The sequence below is a fragment of the Tiliqua scincoides genome, chromosome 9, assembly GCF_035046505.1.
Source record: "Tiliqua scincoides isolate rTilSci1 chromosome 9, rTilSci1.hap2, whole genome shotgun sequence".
NCBI lineage: Eukaryota > Metazoa > Chordata > Lepidosauria > Squamata > Scincidae > Tiliqua > Tiliqua scincoides.
In genome coordinates, this window is record NC_089829.1 from 46,275,437 (window position 1) to 46,299,826 (window position 24,390).

At 43.6% G+C, this 24,390-nt stretch overlaps 1 protein-coding gene across 1 annotated transcript in view; it reads left to right on the plus strand.

Moving 5' to 3' along the window:
- Positions 1–24,390, plus strand: part of NFATC3 (nuclear factor of activated T cells 3) — a 72,445-nt gene that overhangs the window by 18,011 nt on the left and 30,044 nt on the right. The window contains exon 3 of the mRNA XM_066637481.1: positions 13,735–13,897. Within this exon, the coding sequence (XP_066493578.1) occupies positions 13,735–13,897 (163 nt within the window). The remainder of the gene's footprint in view (positions 1–13,734; positions 13,898–24,390) is intronic.

Here is a 24,390-nt window from a genome sequence, read left to right on the forward strand (position 1 = left end):
GCTCTTCCTTAAAGTAGAGTAAAGTCACCTTATATCTTGCTAAAATGGTGATTTGGAAATGGAAGGAAGGAGGCAAACGGAAGTGTGCAGAGGGGGAGGGGGAGAGGGAGGGATTGCAGAGGCTGAGCAGGGAGGAGGAAAACGGAAGTATTGCTCTCCCTCTGCAATACCGGGTAGATGGGAGAGAGAAGGAAACTCTGACCTCAAACCTCCACTGCCTTGTGGCTACATCCACTTGTGGAAAAGGCTTCAGGAGTCAACCTCGAGGCAAAATCCGGAGCCGGAGTCCCTGAGGCAGTTCATGGCTGAACACAGTCACGTTCTGGCAACTCCTGCGACGCCACTGGAACCAAGCGTATTGGCTTCTGCCTTTCCATTGGACCATTCCAGCGACGTGGAGAGGGGGGATTTGCTGCATGGGTAACAGCCTATCCTCCATACCTTCTTTACCCAGGCTTCGCGCACTGGAGAGGACACTCCAACTTCGCCATACGGCGTCGACACAACACGGGAAGCAGCAGTTTACCGGTTATAAGTCTTTGCTCAATTGGCGTAGAGCATGACGCCAGGGGCTGCTTCTGACGGTGGGAGAGATCATTGCATCTTATTGGGCAGCTACCGCCCGCCTTAAGCTGGGCAGTCCCCAGCCAGTAAGGTGTTGCCTCGCCACGGTCCGTTAACCTCATGGGGTGCATGGGGTTTAGGGTGAAAACCGACAAGCGGATCGACAACTCTGCACCATGCAACAGAAAACAGAAAACTCCTGCCCTAAAGCTGGGCACCTGGAACGTTAGGACAATGACACCTGGCTTCTCTGATGACCTGCAAGAAATAGACGACGCACGCAAAACAGCTGTCATCGACATGGAGCTGAGCAGACTGCAGATGGACATCGTCGCCCTTCAAGAGACGAGGCTGCCGGATTCCGGATCTGTCAAGGAGAGAAATTTCTCATTTTTCTGGCAGGGAAAACCACCAAACGAAACCAGGGAACATGGCGTTGGCTTTGCGGTCAGAAATACCCTGCTGAAATCCATCATCCCACCTACTGTGGGAAGTGAAAGAATTTTGTCCCTGCAGCTCCAGTCATCAGCAGGACCTGTTACTCTCATCAGTGCTTATGCACCGACTCTGTCGTCGCCAGCAGAAGCCAAAGACAAATTCTATGATGACCTGGCCACCACTATCAGGAAGATCCCTGTAAAAGAGCCATTGTTCATCCTCGGCGATTTCAATGCTAGAGTTGGTGCTGATAACAGTTCATGGCCTACTTGCTTAGGTCAGTTAGGCACTGGGAGGATGAACGAAAATGGCCAACGCCTGCTAGAGTTTTGCTGTCATCACGGTGTCTGTGTCAGCAACACGTTCTTCAACACAAAGCCCCAACATAGAGTCTCTTGGAGACATCCAAGATCAAAGCACTGTCACCAGCTTTACCTGATTCTCACCAGATGCTCCAGCCTTCCCAGCATCAAGATCACACGCAGTTATCATGGTGCTGCCTGTGACACTGACCACTCCCTGGTGTGCAGCAGAGTGAAACTGCAAACAAAGCGACTGTATCACACGAAAAAGGAAGGAAGACCTCACATTGATACCAGCAAGACCCGGGATCAGAGAAAAGTGGAGGAATTTGCACAAGTGCTTGAGGAATCTCTTCCAGGCCCAGCCGACGCAAATGCATCCGACAGAAGGGAACATTTCAAGAATACCGTTTACAACACCGCCTTGTCCATATTCGGCAAGAAGACCAACAAGACGGCAGACTGGTTTGAAGCCCACTCTGAGGAGTTGACACCAGTCATTGAGGAAAAGAGGAGAGCTCAAGCAGCATACAAGGCCTCTCCCAGTGAGCGCAACCTGCAGGTCCTCCGAGCTGCTCGCAGCAAAGTCCAACAGACTGCCAGGAGATGTGCTAACGACTACTGGCTCCAGCTCTGTTCCGAGATACAGATAGCAGCTGACACGGGCAACGTCAAGGGGATGTATGACGGTATCAAGCAGGCCCTAGGTCCAACACAGAAGAAAATTGCCCCTCTGAAGTCTGCCACAGGCGAGGTCATCCAGGATCGGGCGCAGCAGATGGAACGCTGGGTGCAGCACTACTCTGAGCTATATTCCAGAGAAAATGTAGTCACCGAAGAAGCACTGAACAACATTGAGTGCCTGCCTGTGCTGTTGGAGCTTGACAGTGAACCAACCCTAGAAGAACTTCACGTGGCCCTGGACTCCCTTGCCTTTGGCAAGGCACCTGGAAAAGACAGCATCCCTGCTGAAGTCCTAAAATGCTGCAAAGAGATCATCGTCACTGAGCTGCATGAAATCCTCTGTCTTTGCTGGAGAGAAGGTGGAGTACCTCAAGACATGAGGGATGCAAACATCATCACGCTGTACAAGAACAAAGGTGACAGGGGTGACTGCAAGAACTACTGTGGCACCTCTCTCCTTAGCGTTGTAGGAAAGCTGTTTGCCCGAGTTGTACTAAAGAGGCTCCAGGTACTTGCAGAGAGCGTCTATCCAGAATCACAGTGTGGATTCCGAGCCAACAGGTCCACCACTGATATGGTATTCTCCCTTAGACAACTGCAGGAGAAATGCAGGGAACAACAGCCACTCTTTATAGCCTTCATAGATCTCATGAAGGCTTTTGACCTGGTCAGCAGAGACGGCCTCTTCAAGATTCTCCCCAAGATTGGATATCCACCCAGGCTCCTCAGCATCATCAGATCTTTCCACAAGGACATCAAGGGCACTGTTGTCTTTGATGGCTCCACATCAGACCCTTTTGACATCCGAAGCGGAGTGAAGGAGGGCTGTGTTCTTGCGCCAACCTTGTTTGGGATTTTCTTCGCTGTCCTGCTGAAGCAGGCCTTTGGAACTGCAACAGAAGGCATCTATCTCCGGACCAGATCAGACGGAAAGCTCTTCAACCTCTCCAGACTGAGAGCAAAGTCCAAAGTCCAGCTGAAATGTCTGCGTGACTTCCTCTTTGCCGACGATGCAGCTGTCACTACCCACTCTGCCAAAGATCTCCAGCAGCTCATGGATCGTTTTAGCAAGGCCTGCCAAGATTTTGGACTGACGATCAGCCTGAAGAAAACACAGGTCATGGTTCAGGATGTGGACTCACCTCCCTGCATTACAATCTCTGCGCAGGAACTGGAGGTTGTCCATGACTTTGTGTACCTTGGCTCAACGATCTCCGACACTCTTTCTCTCGATACTGAGCTAAACAAGCGCATCGGTAAAGCAGCTACCACGTTTTCCAGACTCACAAAGAGAGTCTGGTCCAACAAGAAGCTGACGGAACATACCAAGATCCAGGTCTACAGAGATTGCGTCCTGAGTACACTTCTGTACTGCAGCGAGTCATGGACTCTTCGCTCACAGCAGGAGAGGAAACTGAGCGCTTTCCACATGCGCTGCCTCCGACGCATTCTCGGCATCACCTGGCAGGACAAAGTTCCAAACAACACAGTCCTGGAACATGCTGGAATCCCTAGCATGTATGCACTGCTGAAACAGACACCTGCGTTGGCTCGGTCATGTTGTGAGAATGGATGATGGCCGGATCCCAAAGGATCTCCTCTATGGAGAACTCGTGCAAGGAAAGCGCCCTACAGGTAGACCACAGCTGCGATACAAGGACATCTGCAAGAGGGATCTGAAGGCCTTAGGAGTAGACCTCAACAAGTGGGAAACCCTGGCCTCTGAGCGGCCCGCTTGGAGGCAGGCTGTGCAGCATGGCCTTTCCCAGTTTGAAGAGACACTTGGCCAACAGTCTGAGGCAAAGAGGCAAAGAAGGAAGGCCCATAGCCAGGGAGACAGACCAGGGACAGACTGCACTTGCTCCCGGTGTGGAAGGGATTGTCACTCCCGAATCGGCCTTTTCAGCCACACTAGACGCTGTTCCAGAACCACCATCCAGAGCGCGATACCATAGTCTTTCGAGACTGAAGGTTGCCAACAGGACTGTGAAATCTTGGAGTTCCCCAATGAGTATTGTTAGTCAATTTGCCCTAAAACTGCATGCTTATCTTTACACTCTGTGTGCAGCCTCCAAAGGATATTTGGTATGGGTCTCAGAATTCCCTGCAGTGGAGTAGTGTCAAGATAGAAAGTGTGAAAACTGCTGTGTAGATGCATATAATCGTGCTGTCTTGAGTACGTAGAAGCTCTAAATTAGCTATTTGTGAAGTCCCTTTTATAATGGGTCCAAGGCTCTTCCTTAAAGTAGAGTAAAGTCACCTTATATCTTGCTAAAATGGTGATTTGTAAACTGGTAGAATCTAGGAAGAGTTGGTGTAATATTTGATCTACTAGTTAGTGTTACTTCTTCCAGTCTACCTTGGCTGACAGGTCTGGCTTCTGGTTCTAGCTTCCCTCCTCCTACTTCAAGTACTAAGAATTGTCATGTCATGCTTAGTTCTCCTTGATCTTCATGATAGAAAAAGGGAGTGTTTCAAGTAATGCTTTTGAGGTTTTCTTTATCACCAGGGTGTAGAGTATTGGGAGTTGGGTATTACTACTTAACATTTGGTCACTGGCCAGATGTTTGAAATCAAAAGGTTTTTTATAAGCTTAACCCTAATTTTGAGTTAGCGATTCAAAGATGTTTTAATTCTCATCAGGTTGTTATTCAAAGAGACCAGTGACTGCCTATAAGAAAGCAAACTAGAACAAGCATTTCATACCTAGATTATTCTGATTATGTGCTGTTCAATAATTTATGTGCATAAATTAGTCTTAAATACCTTGACCTCTGGGTACATCCATAAGTTAAGCAACTACTTTTGAAGTCCTTGCAGATTTAGAATAAAGTCCGTTCAGTGTTTATTTAAAGCTAGGGTTCCCAATCTGCAGCGCCCCCCACGGTGGTCCGTGACGTCTCTGGTGAAGAAAGAAAAAAAATGCCCCTCCAGGAAGAAAAAAAAACCTCTGCAGCGCCAGCAGTCGCTCAGAGCCTATCAGAGCATAGCCTCTTCGTCTCCTGCCTCCCTCCTCCACCTCCCTTCCCTCCTTGTCTGTGAGTGCCCAGACAAGCAAAAAAGTGAAGCGCAGGCGCCTTGTAAGGTGCGCGCGCATTTGTGCAGCCTCATGGCTCAGCTGCATGCAGAGGAGAGGTGCCCTGCCGCCCATTGCCTCCAGCCTACTGCCTCCATTCCTTGACCCTGTACTTTCAGGTGAGCTCTGGCAGCCTGGTTTCTCAGGAGTCAGATCAGGACTCCAGCCAGCCTGGGAAATCCCTTTTGCAGGTGTGTGGGTGGGCGGGTGGGGGGGCAGAGGAGGGGGGCCTGAGAGGAAGGAGGAGGGGGGCCTGAGGGGGAGAGGAGGAGGAGGAGGAGGAGAAGAGGGGCCTGAGAAGGGGAGGAATGGGAGTAATGAGGAGGAGGAGGAGAAAGAGCAGGCTCCCAAAGGCATGGCTGGCGGGGGGTGTTTCCCTGGGAGTAGGTTTCTCTGGATGTGATTTCCCTGGGAGTGCAGACTCCAGCTGGCCAGGGAACACAGAGGAAGGGAGTTGGAGGCAGTGTGGCAGCAGGAGAGGGGAGAAACAATATGCTCAACACCCAGCCCTGGGACCCCCTCCCCAGTTGCCAGGATTGGGCCCCCTGGATGTGCTCTTCTAATGCCTGGGGTGGAGCAAGCGATCCAGGCAACCAGGTTTTTGCACCCCTTTTTGGAGCCCCTTTTTGGCAGCCTCTCTGCTGTCTTACTGCAAGCTGCCCACCTGGGGAGAAGCAATTCCAGAAGTTGCAGAACAGGCACCACCGTAGCCAAGTACAGCAGGTGGAACCCCTGACTTTTCCTCCTAAGAGAGCAGCAGCAGCTTTGTCCATTGGGAGCCCTCCCCTACCCCACCCACACTTGGCCAGTTTCCCTATCTCCTCAGATTGCAATCCTATGCATGCTTACCTTGGAGTAAACCCCATTGACTATAATGGGACTTACTTCTGAGTAGACATGCCTAGAATGGGGCTGTTAGTCACACTGTGGCTGTAATGGACTTCTCCAGAAATTTCTCCAATCCCCTTTTAAAGGCATCTCGTCTAGATACCATCATCACTTCTTGGGGCAAGGAGTTCCACAGACTAATGGCAGAGTAGGCAGCTGTTGTTTTGTTGCTGCAGCCTACCTATAGGCTTGCTCACGCTCTTAGCTCCAACCAAAGTAGCCCACAGCTAGAGCATGACAGCAATTAGAACAGGAAGTGAAGATAGGCTTCCCCCCCCTAAAGACCTTGCAGTGCACACCAAAAGGACTTTTCTTTCTGAGACATGCAGCGGCCATTCTGAGATGTTGCTCTGAGCTGGTGCTTCTCTTTCAGGACCAACCTGCCTAAATTGTGTTGAACACTTTCCTAAGAACTCTGGACTCACAAGTGGGGGGAGCAGGACCAGGGCTGTGTAACAAAAGGAACTGTGGAGGGATGTGTGTGCTTTCTGTTGGCTCATTTAAGTACCTTGCATGACTTGTCTATAATCCCCTTGTGCCTTACCCTCTCCCTTTTTCAGGTGTTTTCCACACTTAAAAGAGGCAAGGGCTGTGCATAATGTGGTCTGGTGGGTGTGGAGACTGGATTGATTTGGGTGGGTGTGAAAACCTCTGAGTTGGGGGGGAAATTATTTTGTGTTCCATGTATTCCATGTAAACCCAAGTCTTTCACAGCTAGTGAAGCAAATGTAAGCACAATCATCACATTGGCAGGAGGTCTGGTCTAGAGGGTAGAACCTCCATTAGCCTGAAGATAACATCAGAAGGTCGCCAGTTCGAGAACACCGGTAGCTCCCTGAATGGCTGAGAATGGCGAGACATTGAAGCAGCTGACAAAGCCGAGCTGAGTGATTCCACCTGCTCTTGGTGTGAGCAAGAGTGTCTTGGCTGCCCTCCATGTGAGAGTTGGAGCTGCTTGTCAGCCTGCGTGGGAGAACTGGAGGCCAGCAGTGAGACCAAACCAGGAAGATCCATTCTGAAATGTTGTTGGTTCTTGAAAGAGAGAACCTCTATGATTGTAAAAATCCCCTTGAGGGATTTAGAAACGCCTACCTATGTAAACTGCCTTGAATAAAGTCAGAGGAGTAATCCAGAAGGCGGTATATAAATACCTAGTTATTATTATTATTATTATTATTTATTATTATTAAATAATCTTCTTGTGTATTACAAATTTAATTGTATTTTTTGTGTGTGAGGGTGCGGGGGTTGCATGTGGTCCCCGCTGTCTCCAATTTTTGCCTTAGTGGTCCCTGAACTCCTAAAGGTTGGGAACTATTAATTTAAAGAATCATTTTAAAGTACAGTACAGATACATTTAAGAACATACACATTTTAATACAGGTGCATGTGTGTGTTCTGCTTTTCTCTGATTTCCAGTTGTGTAGCAGTGGCAAACATTTGTATCCAATGTTTTAAAATAAACTGGGATGCCACATTGGCATCTGATCTTGAAAACATGGACAGTTTTCTAGGGATATTTCCTATGAAACTAGAATGTGTATAGGTGAGTTTGGAAGAAACACTGTTTATATATCTCTTCCTTCTAGGCAAAAGATGGGCAGATTTGTAGGTTGCTGAAGCATTCAGATTTACCTTGAATGAGAATTCCATGTTTAACCTCCTATAATTCAGAGCAGTTTTTTCTTCTTTTAAAAGCTGCTTAAGGGAGAAAAATCTCAAAGGAATGGAATAGATTTGCAGTGCAATCCTAGACATAGTTACTCAGAAGTCCTACTGTGCCCAATGGGGCTTACTCCCAGGTAGGTGTGTATAGGATTGCAGCTTAAGGCAGTACTTAAATCCCACTTTTTTTTTTGGCTCCTAGGTTTTGAACAGCTGCTGCTGTTTGACAGAAAGCAGCTGGTCTGCTGTCATGCCAAGCAGTTTGACAGAAAAGCAGTTCTTGCTCGGATTTAAGGAGTGCAGCAGTGCTATTTAGCCAAAGCCAATAGCATAGTGCTCCTTGGAGAAGGAAACCTGACTGCTCATTGTTAATCCGGGTTGACGCGTGTGTATTGTGTCTGATCATCTCACTCTCTGGGAAGCTTTTTGCAGTGCTCTCTCTCTTTAAAGTCAGATGCAAGAGGAATACAAATTGAAAATAGCGGTATATCTGTAGATTTCAATACAGATTATAAATGAATTGGCAAATCATATAAAAATACATGCTCACTGTGTAAATCAGTCCTTAGAAGCCCTCAGAATAATTGCCAGTTTCCAACACATACTCTCTGAAGTTTATTTGTTCTTAAATAAGCAGATAATTTAGCAAGTCCCGTACAGTTTTCAGCCTATGCAGCCTATACTTCTGGATGTTTTGTAAATACTAATTGTATTGCTGTCATTAAACATAGAAGTGACTCATGAATATTTTGTGTGTATATTTTGTATAATACTTCTTGAACCAAGACTATGTTATAACTGCAACTGGAAGATCTCAGGGGTGTTTGTTACTGTTCGTCAGTTCCTTGTGTATCTGCAACATGATCACTGAAGGTTTTTTTTTAAAAAAATTTGTTGCTGTAACACAGGGGTGTCCAAACATTTTGGCAGGAGGGCCACATCATCTCTCTGACACTGTGTAGGGGGCCAGGGGAAAAAAAGAATTAATTTACATTTCAAATTTGAATAAATTTACATAAATGAATTTATTAGAGATGGAACTTATATGAATGAATGAAGGTCTTGCAATAGCTCCAGGCCTATAAAAGGCCTTGCACAAAGCAAGGCAAGTCTTTCCTTCGCTGCCACTGCTACATCACAGATGTGAAACAGCAAGTAATGAAGGTAGCTCTCGTCCCATGGCTAAGGTGAGAGGTCGAACAGTCATCCTCGTGCGGAGAGCAGTTGCGTCGGGCCAGCACGGGCTCCAGCAAGTCTCTGGAGGGCCAGAGGCTCATTGGAGACAGGGGGCTCCCGAGGGCTGGATTGGGAGCCCCTGAGGGCTGCACATGGCCCCCGGGCCGGGGTTTGGGCACCCCTGCTGTAACAGTACCAGCAATTGCATGGTCCAGTTTTGTACATCCTTCAGATCTTCCATAGTGACACAGATACCACTGGAGTTCCATTTTCTCAAAATTTTCTTACAGATACAAAGATGCACATAGATGTATTTCTTTTAACAATTCCAAACTTCACTGGAGATTGCTTCTTGCTTGAGAAAATAGAATGAGAATTTGCAAGTTTTGCGAGATGTTTTATCTAGATCACCAAGAATACAGTATATGTAATTTCCTCTGCTTACTACATTGCTAGCTTTCAAAGTTAACTTTCAGAGTTTGGGTTGGATATCGTATTTTTTTTTTCAAGACAGAATCAGAGTGTGTTAGTTGCAAATACCGATGTACTAGAGGCAGTGTTCACATCATGTCACATTTTACCATCTTGAAGTGGGGTACTGCCTTCATTAGGATCAACACAAAAGTAACAGGGTATCAAATCTCAGGCTTTCAAATCTTATAGGTGTTTTCATCGAGAGATGGTAAGCAAAAGGGAGGAAGGGAAAATAATGGGAACTTAACTACAACCTAATCTTATATGTATGTGCAAGCTCTTGGTTTTAGAGGCAAGCTGCCTCTGATTGCCAGATGCAGGGTAGGGCACTGGGAAGCAGGTTGTGTCTGTTGTCTTGTGTGCTCCCTTGGGTCATTTGGTGGTCCACAGTGAGATATAGGAAGCTGGACTAGATGGGCCTTTGGTCTGATTCAGCGGGGCTCTTATGTTTTTATGTATGTTCGCCAACATTTTATTGTGGATAAAGTTATCTTTCCAAACAATGTTTTGCCTAAGTTTCAAGCATGTTTAATGGCCATCTAACTTCAGGTCTACAAAATTAATCACCAAGGCCTATATCTTTTCAAATTGGTTGCGCATCTCCTGAAGTGTATAAATGATACAGCTATCTTCCATTTAAAAAAAACAAAACAGAAAAAAAATCTTTTTTGCCTAAACGAAGCAGGCTTTTAATATTAGATTTATGAAATATTTGTTCCACTGAACACAAATGCATGTTCTTAATTACAGAACATTCCCCATGCCTCAGCAGGCCTCCTGGATGTGACGAAGGAACTTCCGGTTTGCTGGCACATCCCCCACCCCACCTTGGATTTCATTATCCTTGAACTCTGAATCTGCCAGGGCTCCTGTAACGGCTCATCCATGGATGCTGTGGGCCCACTGTATATAACACTCTCTACCATGTTTGCCTGATCCTGCTAGGCTTCTGTCTTATTTTGACAGCAATCTAAATTTTGCCCCATTAGATAAAGTTATATTTATAACTTCTTGTTGTAAGAAACCCAGTAAAGCTGTTGCTAACAATATAAATGTTCCATTAATATAATTATAACTATACAAATGTGTCCTTTCACAGAACTGTGTCTTTTGAAAGCATTTCCATCTGGCAGCAAGGAAGAGGCAAGATACCGAATCCCCCTTCAGTCTACCAAGTACCCACAGGCTTCTGTAATAGCCCAAACCTACCCATTAACCCCACTGCCAATGCAGCAGCACCAAAATGGCAACTGTTGCATCCTATGGTGGAAGGGGCAGTCCAGGAGATATCCGGGCACGCCTCTGCAGTGTAGAGACCTGCGCTAGCTAAATAGCTGGTGCAGATCTTTGTGGGCATGCACCATGGAATCAAGTTGGGAAGGGGGAATAGAATATTGGTGGTGCTGATCCCACCCATTTCCTGGACCCAATCCACCTTCTTCCCACTTCACCCTCTTGCTGCCCTGTTCCACTGACTTTGTTGGTGGGAGAAGCATTGGAGTGGGCAGGAAGGCACAGGCCTTCCCACTGGGTGTGCACCATAGCCACTGTCAGAGCACCTTTTGCAATTTGTGCTGACTGTGGCAGTCAGCACCAGCACAGGAGATACGTCGCCATTGGTTGGCATGCATAGAATTGGACTGTAAGCTTAAGTAAATGTACATACAATATTTGCTCTTTCCCTCTCAGTATTCAGTGTCCCTCATTTGTTGACTACCTTGTGTGCTCTATTTTATTAAGATTGTGAATCTGTTTAAAACTGGAATTTTTTGTAAAAGTGATTTATAACTATTCCTCAATCACAAGAGAGCCTTTGGTTTGGACAGAATGAGTTATCTTGGTTAGAATGAATGCCGTCTTGAATGAATACATTCACTATGGGAGGTAGAATGGGTTGTTACCTGTTATAACAATGCCAAAGGCAAGTTGCTCTTAAGTAGATTCCCATCTATGGATATTCTTATAGAAAAGGGATGCAACAAGGCTGTTCATTTTCTAAGCCTTCTTTGTGATGAGAGTTTGGTGAATGCAGTTCATGGCGAGCAAATGAAGGGGATGAAGATAGTAGGAAGTGAATATAAAAATGGAGATGATACAATACTAAGTTCAGCAAGGCCTGTTTAAACTTTGTGTCAAATTAAGTCTGTTAGTTTAGCAAATGGGGCAACTTTTTAGTTGTCCCATAAATCATACAAAAATACATCTTTATTGGACAAAACAAAAACGTACAATACAGAAATCATATGACTCCCAGTCATACTTGAGTCCATAGCTGTTGCATTACTTCCCAAATTACACCAGTTCTCAATGATGAATGATTGTTGATAAATCACATTCTGAGGCCTTAACTTTTGGAAATAATTATTGGTTAGGAAAAGTTTGTTGATCAAGATATGCCTAATTCATAGTTGATTGGTTATTCTTTTTTTCAAAATCTTCCCTTTAGTCTTTCAGAACAGCAGATAAGTATTTGGCCAGAGATGTTGCAAATGTTTTGTAAAATGGGAAGGAAACAGCAACTTCAGGCTGTAACGTTAATAAAAGGAAATGAGAAATGTGGCCTAGCTTTTCCATGCCCGCTGTATTGCAGTTATGCCACAAAATTACATTAAGCATTAGAGTGGATTAGGCAGAAACCATTTTGATGGTTGTGAGAACAGCAAAGGAAATAGAGTGATTGAGATCAACTTTGGGCCAGATAATTTGAGAGGAAGGACTCTAGCTTGGATAATGCAATAGTTCCTTTAACCTTATATCTAATCTACTAAGATCTGTGGTCTTTTCCTACACTGATATTGTAGGGAAAAAGTTCCTGTTGAAGGCTATAGAATGTTGCTAAAGAAGATCAGATACATAACTACCAAGAGTTGGAAAAAAAAAAGGAATGGCATTTGTATTCTGTAAACTAGTATTTTAAGCTGAGAAACTGAATGTGAAGCAGACTCATGGAGGCAGTTTGAGAAGGAAATCATGAATGAGAACTAAAGGTTACAATATTCAAGTTATCAAATTTTATTAGATGTTAGGACAGTTAAAGCTAACTTTCTACAAAGCAGAAACATTGAAGAAGGAAATATTAGAGAATGGACTTGGATGGCAGAGAGGTATGAGCATTGCCCTGTGTGAATGTTTAACAGAAAATGGTTTAAAAATTTTTCCCCAGTGGCATTTGATGCCAGATAAAATGCTCTTAAACTACCACAGCATCTGCTTTTTGGCAAAAAGTTTTTAAAATGTTCTCGCATGAGACTAGTTCAGACATAATGGTAAACAGTGGTTTCCAACTCAATGAATAAGCCTTCCTGAGGAAGTGGGATGGGGATCCAGTTTCCTCAGTTCTGAAATCAGCATCCTGGTTTCTCTAAACCAGTGGTTTTCAAAGTTTTTTGGTCTCCGGAGCCCTTTGCATTCCTAAAGGGGGTCTTGACGAGCCCCGAAGGCACATAGTACAGAGTCTTGGGGATCCTCAAAGTGCCAACACAGGCACAGAATGATGCAGTGCAGAGCCCAGTGCTGAATGCTGACAAGGCACTGGAACAGAAGGGGAATGTGAAAGGAGTGCAAGCGGGTGGGTGGGTGGGAGGTTTGGATGACATTCCAGGCAGGGGACAGATGGTGGCCACTTATGGTGTGCTTATGGAGCCCCGATAGGGCCTCAGTGAGCACCAGGGCTCTCCTAGGAGCACACTTGGAGAAATGCGACTTTAACCATCACACTACAGTGCATATGAAGCTGGAAAATTTAACTCTGGTTTTCATGTCGTGATGTGACCTGATTTGATTGTATAGTACTACTTCTGGGATAGAACTGTCTGAGGTATAGGACGCTCCCGTGGATTGTATTGGGTTTGTATGGGAAAATATACTCCCTGTAGTATGCAGGACCAACCTTCTTGGATTTTTGGAAAAATCTGTTTATATACCGCTTTTCAACTAAAGTTGAAAAAGCAGTATATAAGCATATCTTTCAAAAGTGTTTAAAAAACACAGTGCTTTTCAAAAAAGAGTTCACAGGGCTTAAATTCTAAAATAAATGAAAACTCATTCTCTGTCCCAGAGCATTCATAATCTTAAAGGGGAGAAAAAAGGACAAATGAGCGAATGGCAACTAGAAAATATGCTATGCTGGGGTTAATAGTGGGAGTTCCTTTTCTTTTGGTAAATATAAGAGCCACCACATTTAAGATGCTCCTCTGCTTAGTTAGCAAGAATTTCTATATCTGTATAGGGGGTCCACTAAGGGTTGATTATACAACATATTTTGCAGGTGGGGTTTGCAGATCCATGTTCGTGATAATGAAAATGCCGTATAGGTCATTCTTCTTGTAGCAATCTGTTTCCACTTGCAAATTCTACATATACTTTTTATTATGTGAATGGTGACTATAGAATCTTTTTGGTCAGATAGTGCTCTGGTTCATCTCATATTAAATGTGTAACCGAAATCTGTGAACTTCTTGTTTTTAGCACATCTTCGTTGCCTCCCCTAGACTGGCCTTTGTCTGCTCAATATGGACAGTGTGAACTGAAAATAGAAGTGCAACCAAAAACTCATCATAGAGCACACTATGAAACTGAAGGCAGTAGAGGAGCGGTGAAAGCATCTACTGGTGGGCACCCTGTAGTGAAGGTAAGAAATACATTTTCATAGGTCTTTTTCTGTGAAATGCCTTTCCTCTTGAACTTTGTGGAAGATCATAATTGAAATTAGCTAGAAGAATGGCATTGGGCCAGTTCACCTTAATCTCCAATGCTGCCATAATCAACAATGTGCCAATGATGAGGATTGAACTATAGATGAACAGCATTGATAAGGCTGTATATAATTTTCATATTCTAATCTGAAAGCTACTGTGTCAAGCTAGAAAAGAAAATGAGACTGTTGTGCACTCAGCTTTCAAATGCAGTGGACTCTCAGTATCCAAGGATTTGACTTGTCATGGACGCCAGCAGATACCAAGGTCCACACTTTAAAGGGCTTTAAAAAGGGGGGGGAGCTCCAGAATTGCGTTTCCCACCTTCACACAGCCAAACCACATGGTTTCCACGCTTATAGACCAGAGCTATATTTAGTGTTTAAAGATCCACTTCTGTGTTGTATGGAGGTTCCTTTCTCCCGGCTTCATCCCAGAAGGCATCACTGTGCATTCTGGGCCAAACCTGGGAGGAGCAAAAAAACCTCTGTGCAACACAGAAGTGGGTCTTTCAGCTGTAAAAGTAGCTCTAGCGCCTGGGAAATGCTACAGTTTGACTGCACAAAAGTAAGAAACATGATTTTGGCTCATTTTCCTCTTTAAAGCCCTTTAAATATGGATCCTAATATCTGCATGGTGTTCTGGAACAGAACCCCTGCAGATACCAAGGTCCCACCTGTAACTGGAGGCTATATTTGTTAACCTTCTTCACATTTTTTTTATATGAGGGAAGAACAGTTTAAATGCTTGTGTCTTATTCAAATCAGATGGCTTCAGCTTTTTTAAATATTTCTGCTTTCCACCCTTTAGAGTCTATAAATGTTCAAGGAACTGGAGGGCTTCCTTGGGCCTCAGAATGCCCTTGGGAAACTGGAAGTAGTGGTTTTTTTCCCACAGAAAAGACCATTCTGAAGCCCGCAGTGGGCAGAAGCGCACCACCTTGACAGGCTTTAGAAAGCCCTTCAACTTCTGGAGGGCTGAGGTGGGGCCAAGTCTTTCTCCATGCGGGTCCAGAGGGATCTGCATTGAGCCAGATCAGTGGATGTAGAGGCCCCACCTGTAGTTACTTCTGCTACATATAACAAATTGTTGGGTTCATTTCAAAGAATGAGATGAAAAGCAGGGGAAGAGATACTTCTTTGTTGAGACTGTCTAGTGTAAGAGTAGACTTGATGCCTAGTTTCTGCAGAATATTTTCTGCTTGTTGGCCAGCCTTTTGCATGTGTATCGTAATAAGAAATAAAATATTTTGTAGTTAATGATTGACTGTCCTAGCCATGTGCATTGTTGAGGAATTAGCATCGCTGAGTATGTTCTTATGAACCCAGCAATGGAATCCTTGGTGTCCAGTTCAGTGGACATGTGTGTGCCTTGGCTGATTTGTGCAGGGGTTTCTGTATGCAGGAGGGACAGAATATTCTAGGGATGATTTTCTCCATTTTCTGTACATCTGTATGCTTTCATTGTATTTATACTGTGTCTTGGGTAGGAAGATTAGACTACAAAAAGCACTCGTACCTCACTAAATGTGAAGGCCACAGATGTGTAACCTTCAGGACATGGTATTGTTTTGGATACTCTGGAGTGGTGCCCAGGAAAGAATTGGGTCTTTACTTCTGCCTATTTTACAGGGACATACTGAATATTACATATACCTACACTTTACGCTTGATGGATTGTACAAGTATGTTATGCTATGGTGTTGTCACCTTAGCTTAAAATGTAGCATATGACAGCACCATACATATGAGTTGTTTATGCTGATTTTTCTATGCCACATTTCATATCTGAAAATTTTTTTGGTCAGACTTTAAAATAAGGGGTGTGCTGTAACAGGAATAGAAAATATTTGTTTTCAAATTTCTTGTTTGAATACTTCTGAACAGTGTGTGTGTGTAGTTTTTAGAAACTTTTAAAAAATAAGGAGTTTCTCTTATGTACAGAGAATTGCTTTTGCCTTTAATAGTGCACAGTTTTAGTGTGGACACAGGCTGTTCCATATTGCATCATATCTGTTGCTAAGATGCCAAGTCTGAGATATGTTTGGCATTTGATATGAGTGATTTGATATGACTGTCATATAGCAGATGGGAAAATTAAAAACCTGAATATCTCCTTTGTGTAGTTTGTTGGTTTTAAGTCTTAAAGTGATTACTTTTGAATCTTGGCAGTAGCAGGTTTTTTTGAGCATAGGAATAACACATTTTCTTAGCAGATAGTAACTGTTAAGGTCAACTTCATTTTGAATGTACCTCATCACTTAATGGATGTTGCTGAATCCTTAATTTTGTTTAAAACTAGCAAGAAACTGCTTTTCTCATCAGAATCACAATTGGGCAAGAATGTTTTCAATGTAAGATTTGACTTTAGACTGTATCCTCTCCTGCCCCTATCAGGTGGGAAATATAAATTCATTTCAGCACCAGATCATACAGTAGAAAAATGTTGGTCTGTACGGATTGCTGAACCAGGAAGGACATCTGTTTTTTTTTCTTCTCATTTCTCACGGTGGTAGAAAAAATGCTTGAGTAAAACTACTGTAATAGCAAAATTGTTCATTAAGACTTAGCACTTAGTAGGTTTTAGAGACTAGCTTTGTAAAGCAATTGGGGGTGTGTGCAACCTTCAGCCTTGCTTTTGTGTACCAGTGTTTAACTTTCTGGAACCATTTTAGCGGCAGCTTTTAAAATGTGCACAACTTATTCTCAAGGGAAAATAGTGGTGCAGAGTGGCAACAGTCCTTGCAGCAGGGGTGCACTACTATTTTCCCATTTCTACCAAGAATAATTTGATGATTTGTCCTCTCATTGTCCACCCCATCTGGTTATGAGTAAGGAGGCCTAGTGATCTTTGGTCTGCAGTTTAGGCTACTGTGCTGTGTGGATCAGGGTTGTCCTTGCATTCTCAGTCTCTAGTAAGTGCTAAATACCCCATTCTATCTCCTCCTCCTTGTACAACCTCTGTTTTAGGGCAGCACTGCTATTCTAAAACTTACAGAAATTCTGTTTTGTTCAGAGCACACTTGTAAGTGGAGCAGTGCACCCAAATTGAGCTGCTGCCTCTGTTTCAATAATGCAGTGGCTGTTCATGCTGTTCCAACAGTTCTCTGTTGCAAGGCATGCTGTCTTCCAAAACGGTCTCTGTAAACTGACTCTTGAAGCTGCTTGGTAGACATGTGAGTTTTGTACAACCGGGATAAATGGATACAGAAGTCTACAGGAGTTTTCTTGTCTTATCATGTCTGTTAGACCCAGTTATATTTTTGTGATGTGAGATTCATAGAAATCTAAGCACTATACCCAGGGCCTTTTACACAATAACATTTTAGCAGTGAGTATAAAAAAGGGTTGTGTGCCATGTTGAGTTACTAGTTTGAAGCGCTAACAGTGTCATGAGCTTTATACAGTAGTTGAGTTGAGCGCCAGAAGACTCACCAGCTGCTTTGGATAGGACTGAATAGGTATGGGGTGGGTTGTGTGAAGGGAAAATGAAAGTAGCGAAGTTTTATAAAGTACTGAAAGATCATTTGGCTATGGCGCACACTGGCTGAACTTGGAACAAATCACCTCTCTTACCTCATAGGGTAGTGGTGAGGATGAAACAGGATAATCTCATGTAACCAAAACTCTTTGGGGGGATGGGTAGGGTACAAATGTGATTAAACTTACTATAGTCATAGGAGTGGCCAAACTAAGACCCACAAAAGATAAACTTCAGATGTTTGAGAGCTGCAGTATTTAAGAGGAATTCTTAAATATATTTATTCACCATGAACATTAAACTTATGCTTTAATCCAGTGGAGCTGGAGCATTTCTTATTTTCATATTAATTGTGATGCAAAAGGGAGCTTAGCCATCATTTTTCCAAGAGCTGCACATTGTATATCAAAGTACCCCATGTGGTGCATGAGCCCCAGTTTGGCCTCTCCTGTCATATAGGATAGGATCTAGTGCAGATCTGGTCTTGATTTCTGAAGGACGCTTCTCCGTTTGTTAGTCAGTTTGTCTGTCATGTTCAGTGTAACGTAAAAGCAGCTGCAGGAAGATGATTTAGAGTGGGGCTGTGGGGCTGGGGAAGGGCAGTTATCCCGTTCTTTTTCCTGATTTTCAAATTGCTCTCTTGAAACAGTCGTTGCCTTTTGTGGGAAAAAGTACAGGCTTCCTATAGTTCTTCCACATCAAGCAATCTGATCCGTGCCTCTTCTCCCACTTTGTATTTCATTCCCCTCCCCACGCAAGCAGTTGAAATTCCCTGCCCGTCTTTCTGAAACTAGCCCTTAATTATAAAATCTCAGGCCTGATAACAGGAGTGCTTGCTAGGGAATTGACAAGGTGATGATGATGGAAATGTTGTAGTTTTAACATTGAAGCCTAATGTTTAATATTGGCTTGACCTTTCCTGGCTCGCCTCTTATATCCTTAAGACACTACTTTCTTTCAAGGCCGCCTGCTGTCTTAGTGGTTAGATTCAGATTATACTGAACACTAATATGGCATTATATTTATAAATTTGTCTGCCTTTATAAAAAAAATTCAGATCTAAACAAAGTTAGACCAATTTTAATTTAAATTATTAGAGTTTAATTTTCTTCACTGTATGTTCATTATTATTACTACTACTATTAGTCATAACATCCTCATTTCACAAATGTTCACACAGGTCTTATCCAGACATCCAAAATTTGAACTATTATGAAATCCAGACATTTTTGTCCAGTACTTTTTTTTAACTGTCTGTAGTTTCAACGCTAGATGGCCTTGTGTTCATTCCCGCGTACAGTGCAGGTACAGGCTATAAGTTCTGTTCTTTGCTCTGAAGTGTGTACCTATATAGACATTGTTGAGGTCAGCAGACACCCAAATGGGTAACAGCGAAAAGAGCAAGAGGAAGCATTTTTCATTATATTTTTGTAATTATTCCAAAATCCAGACATCTTTCCATCCCAAACAGTCCAGATAAGGGACTCAACCTGTACTGCTTTTCAACAAAAAAGCTCATGAAGTGGCTTACAGAGCATCAATAAACGAACCCGTCTCAGATCTAAAATTTTGCAGGTGTATTTATGCTTTGGGCTTGTGGTTTGCTTGTTTGAATTATGTCGGTTAAGTTGCAGAAATATGAGACCTAGACAAAGTGGTGCTCATTTCTAACTGTGTGGTTATATGTAAGTGTTCTTGGGGAAAAGAGAATGACTTTAGACATCTAGTTCAACTGTATTCTTTGCTGCCATACATTGCATGGGATAAGGATTTCCTTCTGGCTTTCAGGAAGAATAGAGGCAAACCTATGATGTGATAGGCAAAGATGACAAGCCTATGACATGGGCGTCAAAGATGACACGTCCCAACATTTTGAGTGACACATATCAACACCCGACCACTATTCTTCCTGTTTTGAATTACCAAAGAAACTGAACAAACAAAAATACAAGAAATGTGTGATCCTGCACCCAGGGTGGGCTTTAAACCGGTTTCACTGATTGCACCAAGTCAGGCCCCTCCCTTGATGAGGCCCCGTGGTAGGATCATGACACAAGATAATCAATGAGCTTTTGGCCGACGCTTCCAGCACATCGCTTGTCTGCCCTGGAGACTATTAAAGTCCAGGGTGCATGAGTGAAGATCTCCTTAGTTTCCTCCTCTCCTTCACTTTTACGTCCTCCTACCCTCTCCTGCGTGCACGCTTGCAGATCTGGCCTGCAAATGCTGCTGCAGCAGATCTACCAGAGGCTTTGCACTTCTCCCTCCCTCCGAGTAGAGAGGGAGACAAGCTGTATATAAAGTGAGGCGGAGATGTCTCTGTTCCCCTCCTTAGTCATGGAGGAGAGTACCCGCTATTCATCTACTTACAGTAGCACCTTGCACAGATTCTCTTCCCAAGAGCTTCTGTGTAAAGTGAACAGGAGCAGCATGTGGTTCTTGGTGCCCACTGCTTCTGTTCATTTTGGAGAGAAAAGCTGTGATGGAGGAAGAGAGGCTATGTATGAAGTTTGGGTGAGTAAAGCCAAAATGGGGTTGAAGATGCCTCTTGTTTCCCTCCCTAGGCATGGGTGCTCATTGCGCACGCACCCCCCCACCTACTAGCTTATTTGCCTGCCTGCCCACCCGCCTGCCCTTCCCTTTCATTGCTGTGAATAAATGACTAGGGAAAGAATTGTTACTCTTTTGTTCTGGGTGGTGGTGGTGGTTTGGACACACCAACAGATTCAGGTTAGACATTTTCTGAATTTTTGACATGCTGAGCCCAAAAGGTTTGCTGTTACTGGATTGTGTTATACTGTCTGAATAGCTGTGTGGAGGGGGTCTCTTGAGTCTTTCAGTTGTATGTATCTTATGTTGTGCTATGTTTGTGGATTGGACCACAAGACTTTTTCAACCAAAAAAAGCTCAGACAGTTGACATCTTAGAGTACTGTGTCAACATCCTTGTCTCTCATTTCTCTTTCATTGTTCCTTTCCTCTTGAAGCATTTGCAGAATGTATGCTAAAATAATACAGGAGTAATTTATGACCAGGAGACCTTGTTGTTGGCATCCTTCAGTCTTGGAAGACTATGGTGTCACGCTCTGAATGGCGGTTCTGGAACAGAGCGTCCTCTCCAGTGCGCGAAGCCTGGGTAAAGTAGGTATGGAGGATAGGCTGTTACCCATGCAGCAAATCCCCCCTCTCCACGTCGCTGAAATGGTCCAATGGAAAGGCAGAGGCCAATATGGTTGGTTCCAGCGGCGTTGCAGGAGTTGCCAGAACATGACTGTGTTCAGCCATGAACTGCCTCAGGGACTCTGGCTCTGGATTTTGCCTCGAGGTTGACTCCTGAAGCCTTTTCCATAACTGGATGTAGCCACAAGGCAATGGAGGTTTGGGATCAGGGTTTTCCTTCTCTCAGATGAGCTGCCTTCCCAGGCTAACGAGTCCCATCTACCCGGTGGCTGTTTAGTCGTCTCTTACGACAAGTACAGCCAAACTGAGGGCCAATTCTTATCCCCAGCCCCCAGGGGATCCAGGAGACCTATAGTGGCCATATAACAGACTGGAGAGTTGTTTATGCATGATCTACGTTTGAGTGCATGCTGTTCTCCCACTTGAAACTAGAGACTGTGACACTTGCTCATGAGGAGCTTTCGAGAGGAATAAACTAGGCTTGTTCAAGTGGTAATATTGTAAGAATGATGATGTTCCTTGCAGTTTACAGGAACTTATATAATGTACATAACATCTATGCAATACACAGAGGTGGGGCTATAATTAGCAGAGCATGAAGAGATTCCAGTTCAATTTCAGCCTTCAGGTAGGGTGGAAAAAAATTTCTAAAGCCCAAATGTGATGAGGATGAGCTAGAGGGGCTAATGACCTGATTCAGTACACATCAGCTCCCTTACACCAGAAGTCTATCTTAGCAGATTGGTTTGTGAGCAGCTTTCTGCATATGTCAGAATATTTGCCTCTTATACAGGCCAACACACATTTTGTTGTCATAAAAGTTATTCTTGGGTATATTTGGGATGCTGAATCCAAAAATGGCATCGGTTTTGCCCAACTGGCTGTAGTTTCGGCAGTGCAGCATAGCCACCTTATACACCAATTCAAGCAGCTTCCTTGTAAGGAAGCCATGGCTTACTACTGAAACTAGAGCCAGTTGAGGAAAACTGATGCCACTTTTGGATTCAGCACCCCCAAAATATCCTAAATTTGTTTAAACATCCTTTGTAACGAAACCCTTTTTTGAAGGCCTGTGTTTGTCCATTGATTCCTGCTTTTATTTTTGTTGCGTGTATTTGTTGCAAATAGAAGGATCAATAGACCAAATGCAGTAGGAAAAGAATGTTTATTTGATTTGAATTAGCAGTACCATAGAGCCATCAGTTGGATTATACCTGTTGTGGTCTGTAATCAGACAGTTCAGCCTTGGAATCTAGTAGAATTTGGAGAACAGGAGCAGATCTGCATGAGAAGGTGTGACTCTTAAACTGGAGATTAAGAGATGAGTTCTCATATTGTTGATTTGTGCTTACTATCTTCCTTCCCATAATTTCCAGACACCAGGCTCCAATGCTAATGTGTCCCAAAGTTTGTCCTTGTAAGAAAACTGGCACCTGCTTACTTGCAAGCCTGCACTTGCTCAGTGTGTGCGCACATTAGTTGTGGATACGTTTTTAAGAGTTTGAAAAGATGAAAAATGCATAGATAATAATTTCTGTAAATTCAGTTTGTGTGATTCTGTGGCTTTTATGTATTTGTGTAGAACTCTGCTTATAGCATACCAGTATAGTGGGAGACTTCAGAGGGAGCTGTTGTAGCTTATCCTGTCATGACCTTCTCTCTTTAGCCTTCCATCTTTAGTTAGCTTGCGCATTCACTGACCTTTGCTATGGAAACGATACAGAAACACGCAGACACACAACTTGGCAGAGTTTCCTCTACAAGCAATGGGTTGTATGTCACAGTATACAGTTACTAGCAGAGGGTTTTTAGAGGTCAGTAGTGGCAGTGTGGGGTAACTTTTTATTATTTACAGTGCTCTGTCTGACTCCTTGGATGAAGAGCGTGATTGTGTACAAAATGAAAACTTCTTCTCTTGCACTGGGGCATGTTTATATTTGACAGGAGCAGATGCTGGTAGTAAATAGAAATATTCTTTTATGCCTGTCTGCTTTTGTACTATTAAGTTACACTTATAGCTAGCTGCCTTGTCCTCATCCTCCAGATGAATTTACTATTTCTGTATAAAGGGCATGTGGTTGACATACAGTCTAATATAACTCATTGACATACAGTCTAATATAACTTATGTCATTGTTTATCAGTAGCTAATGTGTAAGTATTTTAGGGCAGGGTAACAAAGAAAGTTGCTGCTATTGTTTGAAGTAGAGGTACACTTTCTGTTTTGAGGGATTTGGGGGGGAGGACTGTACAAAACTGTACTGAATTCTTCTCTGGAGTTGAATGTATTTATATCCCAGGAAGATTGGAAGGCATCAGAACTGTGCCTCAGAAGTAATAAAGCAACTTGGGACATGGTTCCATGCTGCCTGCAATATGTTAGAAGAAAGCCCTAGGTTGTATGAAACTTTGAGTAACTAGCTGTTAGCCTAACTAGATGCTAGCCTATGTTGACTCTGTACAAGTGTACAGAGAGTACTGTAACATTTGGGCTCACTTGGGGTCAGTGTTTATTCCCCATGTGCTCTTAACTAAAGCTCTGCTGTAACTCAGCATTGCAAGTTCATTTTTAAAAGAATTTTCTTATTGTAGCCTTTGCAGGTGCTTATCATGAATTTCAGATAAGCAGTATTGTATAATATACTTCAAGATCATACCTGTTTGTATAAAATACATTATTTAAGCAGTCATGTGCTTCAGAACTAAGTTTGCTGTGATCTGACCTGTAGATCAGTTCTGTATTATACCAGAAGCTATGATGTAGATATTTTGGTTTTCATTGCAGAGTAAAAATTGGAAGCAAGAAATGTGGTGTCACTGTTCCCCCCCCCCCGCCTAAATAATGTCTTCTATTGCTCTGTTTGCTCTAATCTTAGTTAGTATTTAGACCAATTTGGGAAAACAGTGGGTAGTGATAAATTCCAAAACATGACTAAACCAGGGGTGCCCAAACCCCAGCCCTGGGGCCACTTGTGGCCCTCAAGGCCTCTCTATGCGGCCCTCAGGGACCCCCTAGTCTCCAATGATCCTCTGGCCCTCCGGAGATTTGTTGGAGCCCACACTGGCCCGACGCAACTGCTCTGAGCGTGAAGGCGACTGTTTGACCACTAGCGTGAGCTGTGGGATAAGGGCTCCCTCCACTGCTTGCTGTTTCACTTCTGTGATGCAGTAGCAGCAGCAAAGGAAAGGCCAGCCTTGCTTTGTGCAAGGCCTTTTATAGGCCTTGAGCAATTGCAAGACCTTCATTCATTCATATAAGTTCATCTTTAATATATTCATTTATGTAAATTTATTCAAATTTGAAATGTAAATTAATTCGAACCCCAACACAGTGTCAGAGAGATGATGTGGCCCTCCTGCCAAAAAATTTGGACACCCCTGCTCTAAACCATGGTCTAAAGTGGTCTTGCATAGCAAATGACTGTTGGAGTAACATGGGCTGGATAAAAGAATTTGCACATAGGAGGAAAAGGTGTTTATGAACCCACAGCACATTCCTGAATCCTCAAAGCCTGGTTTGGGTTATTGTCTAAATTGAGTCATAAAACTTAACACTTGTCCTCAACATGCATTCATAGAAATTATTCAAGGTAGTGGTAGAATGCGTTTTGTAGTAGGCAAGTGTGTGCTGTGAATGACATTGAGAGTGTTAAACAGTATTAATGTGCACTTACTTATGGGGGGAAATGTACAGGCTAGTTTGATTTCAGTATTTGATAAGGGCTTGAAAAATATTTCATTTTCCTAGATGAACTAAGAGTTGCTTCTGT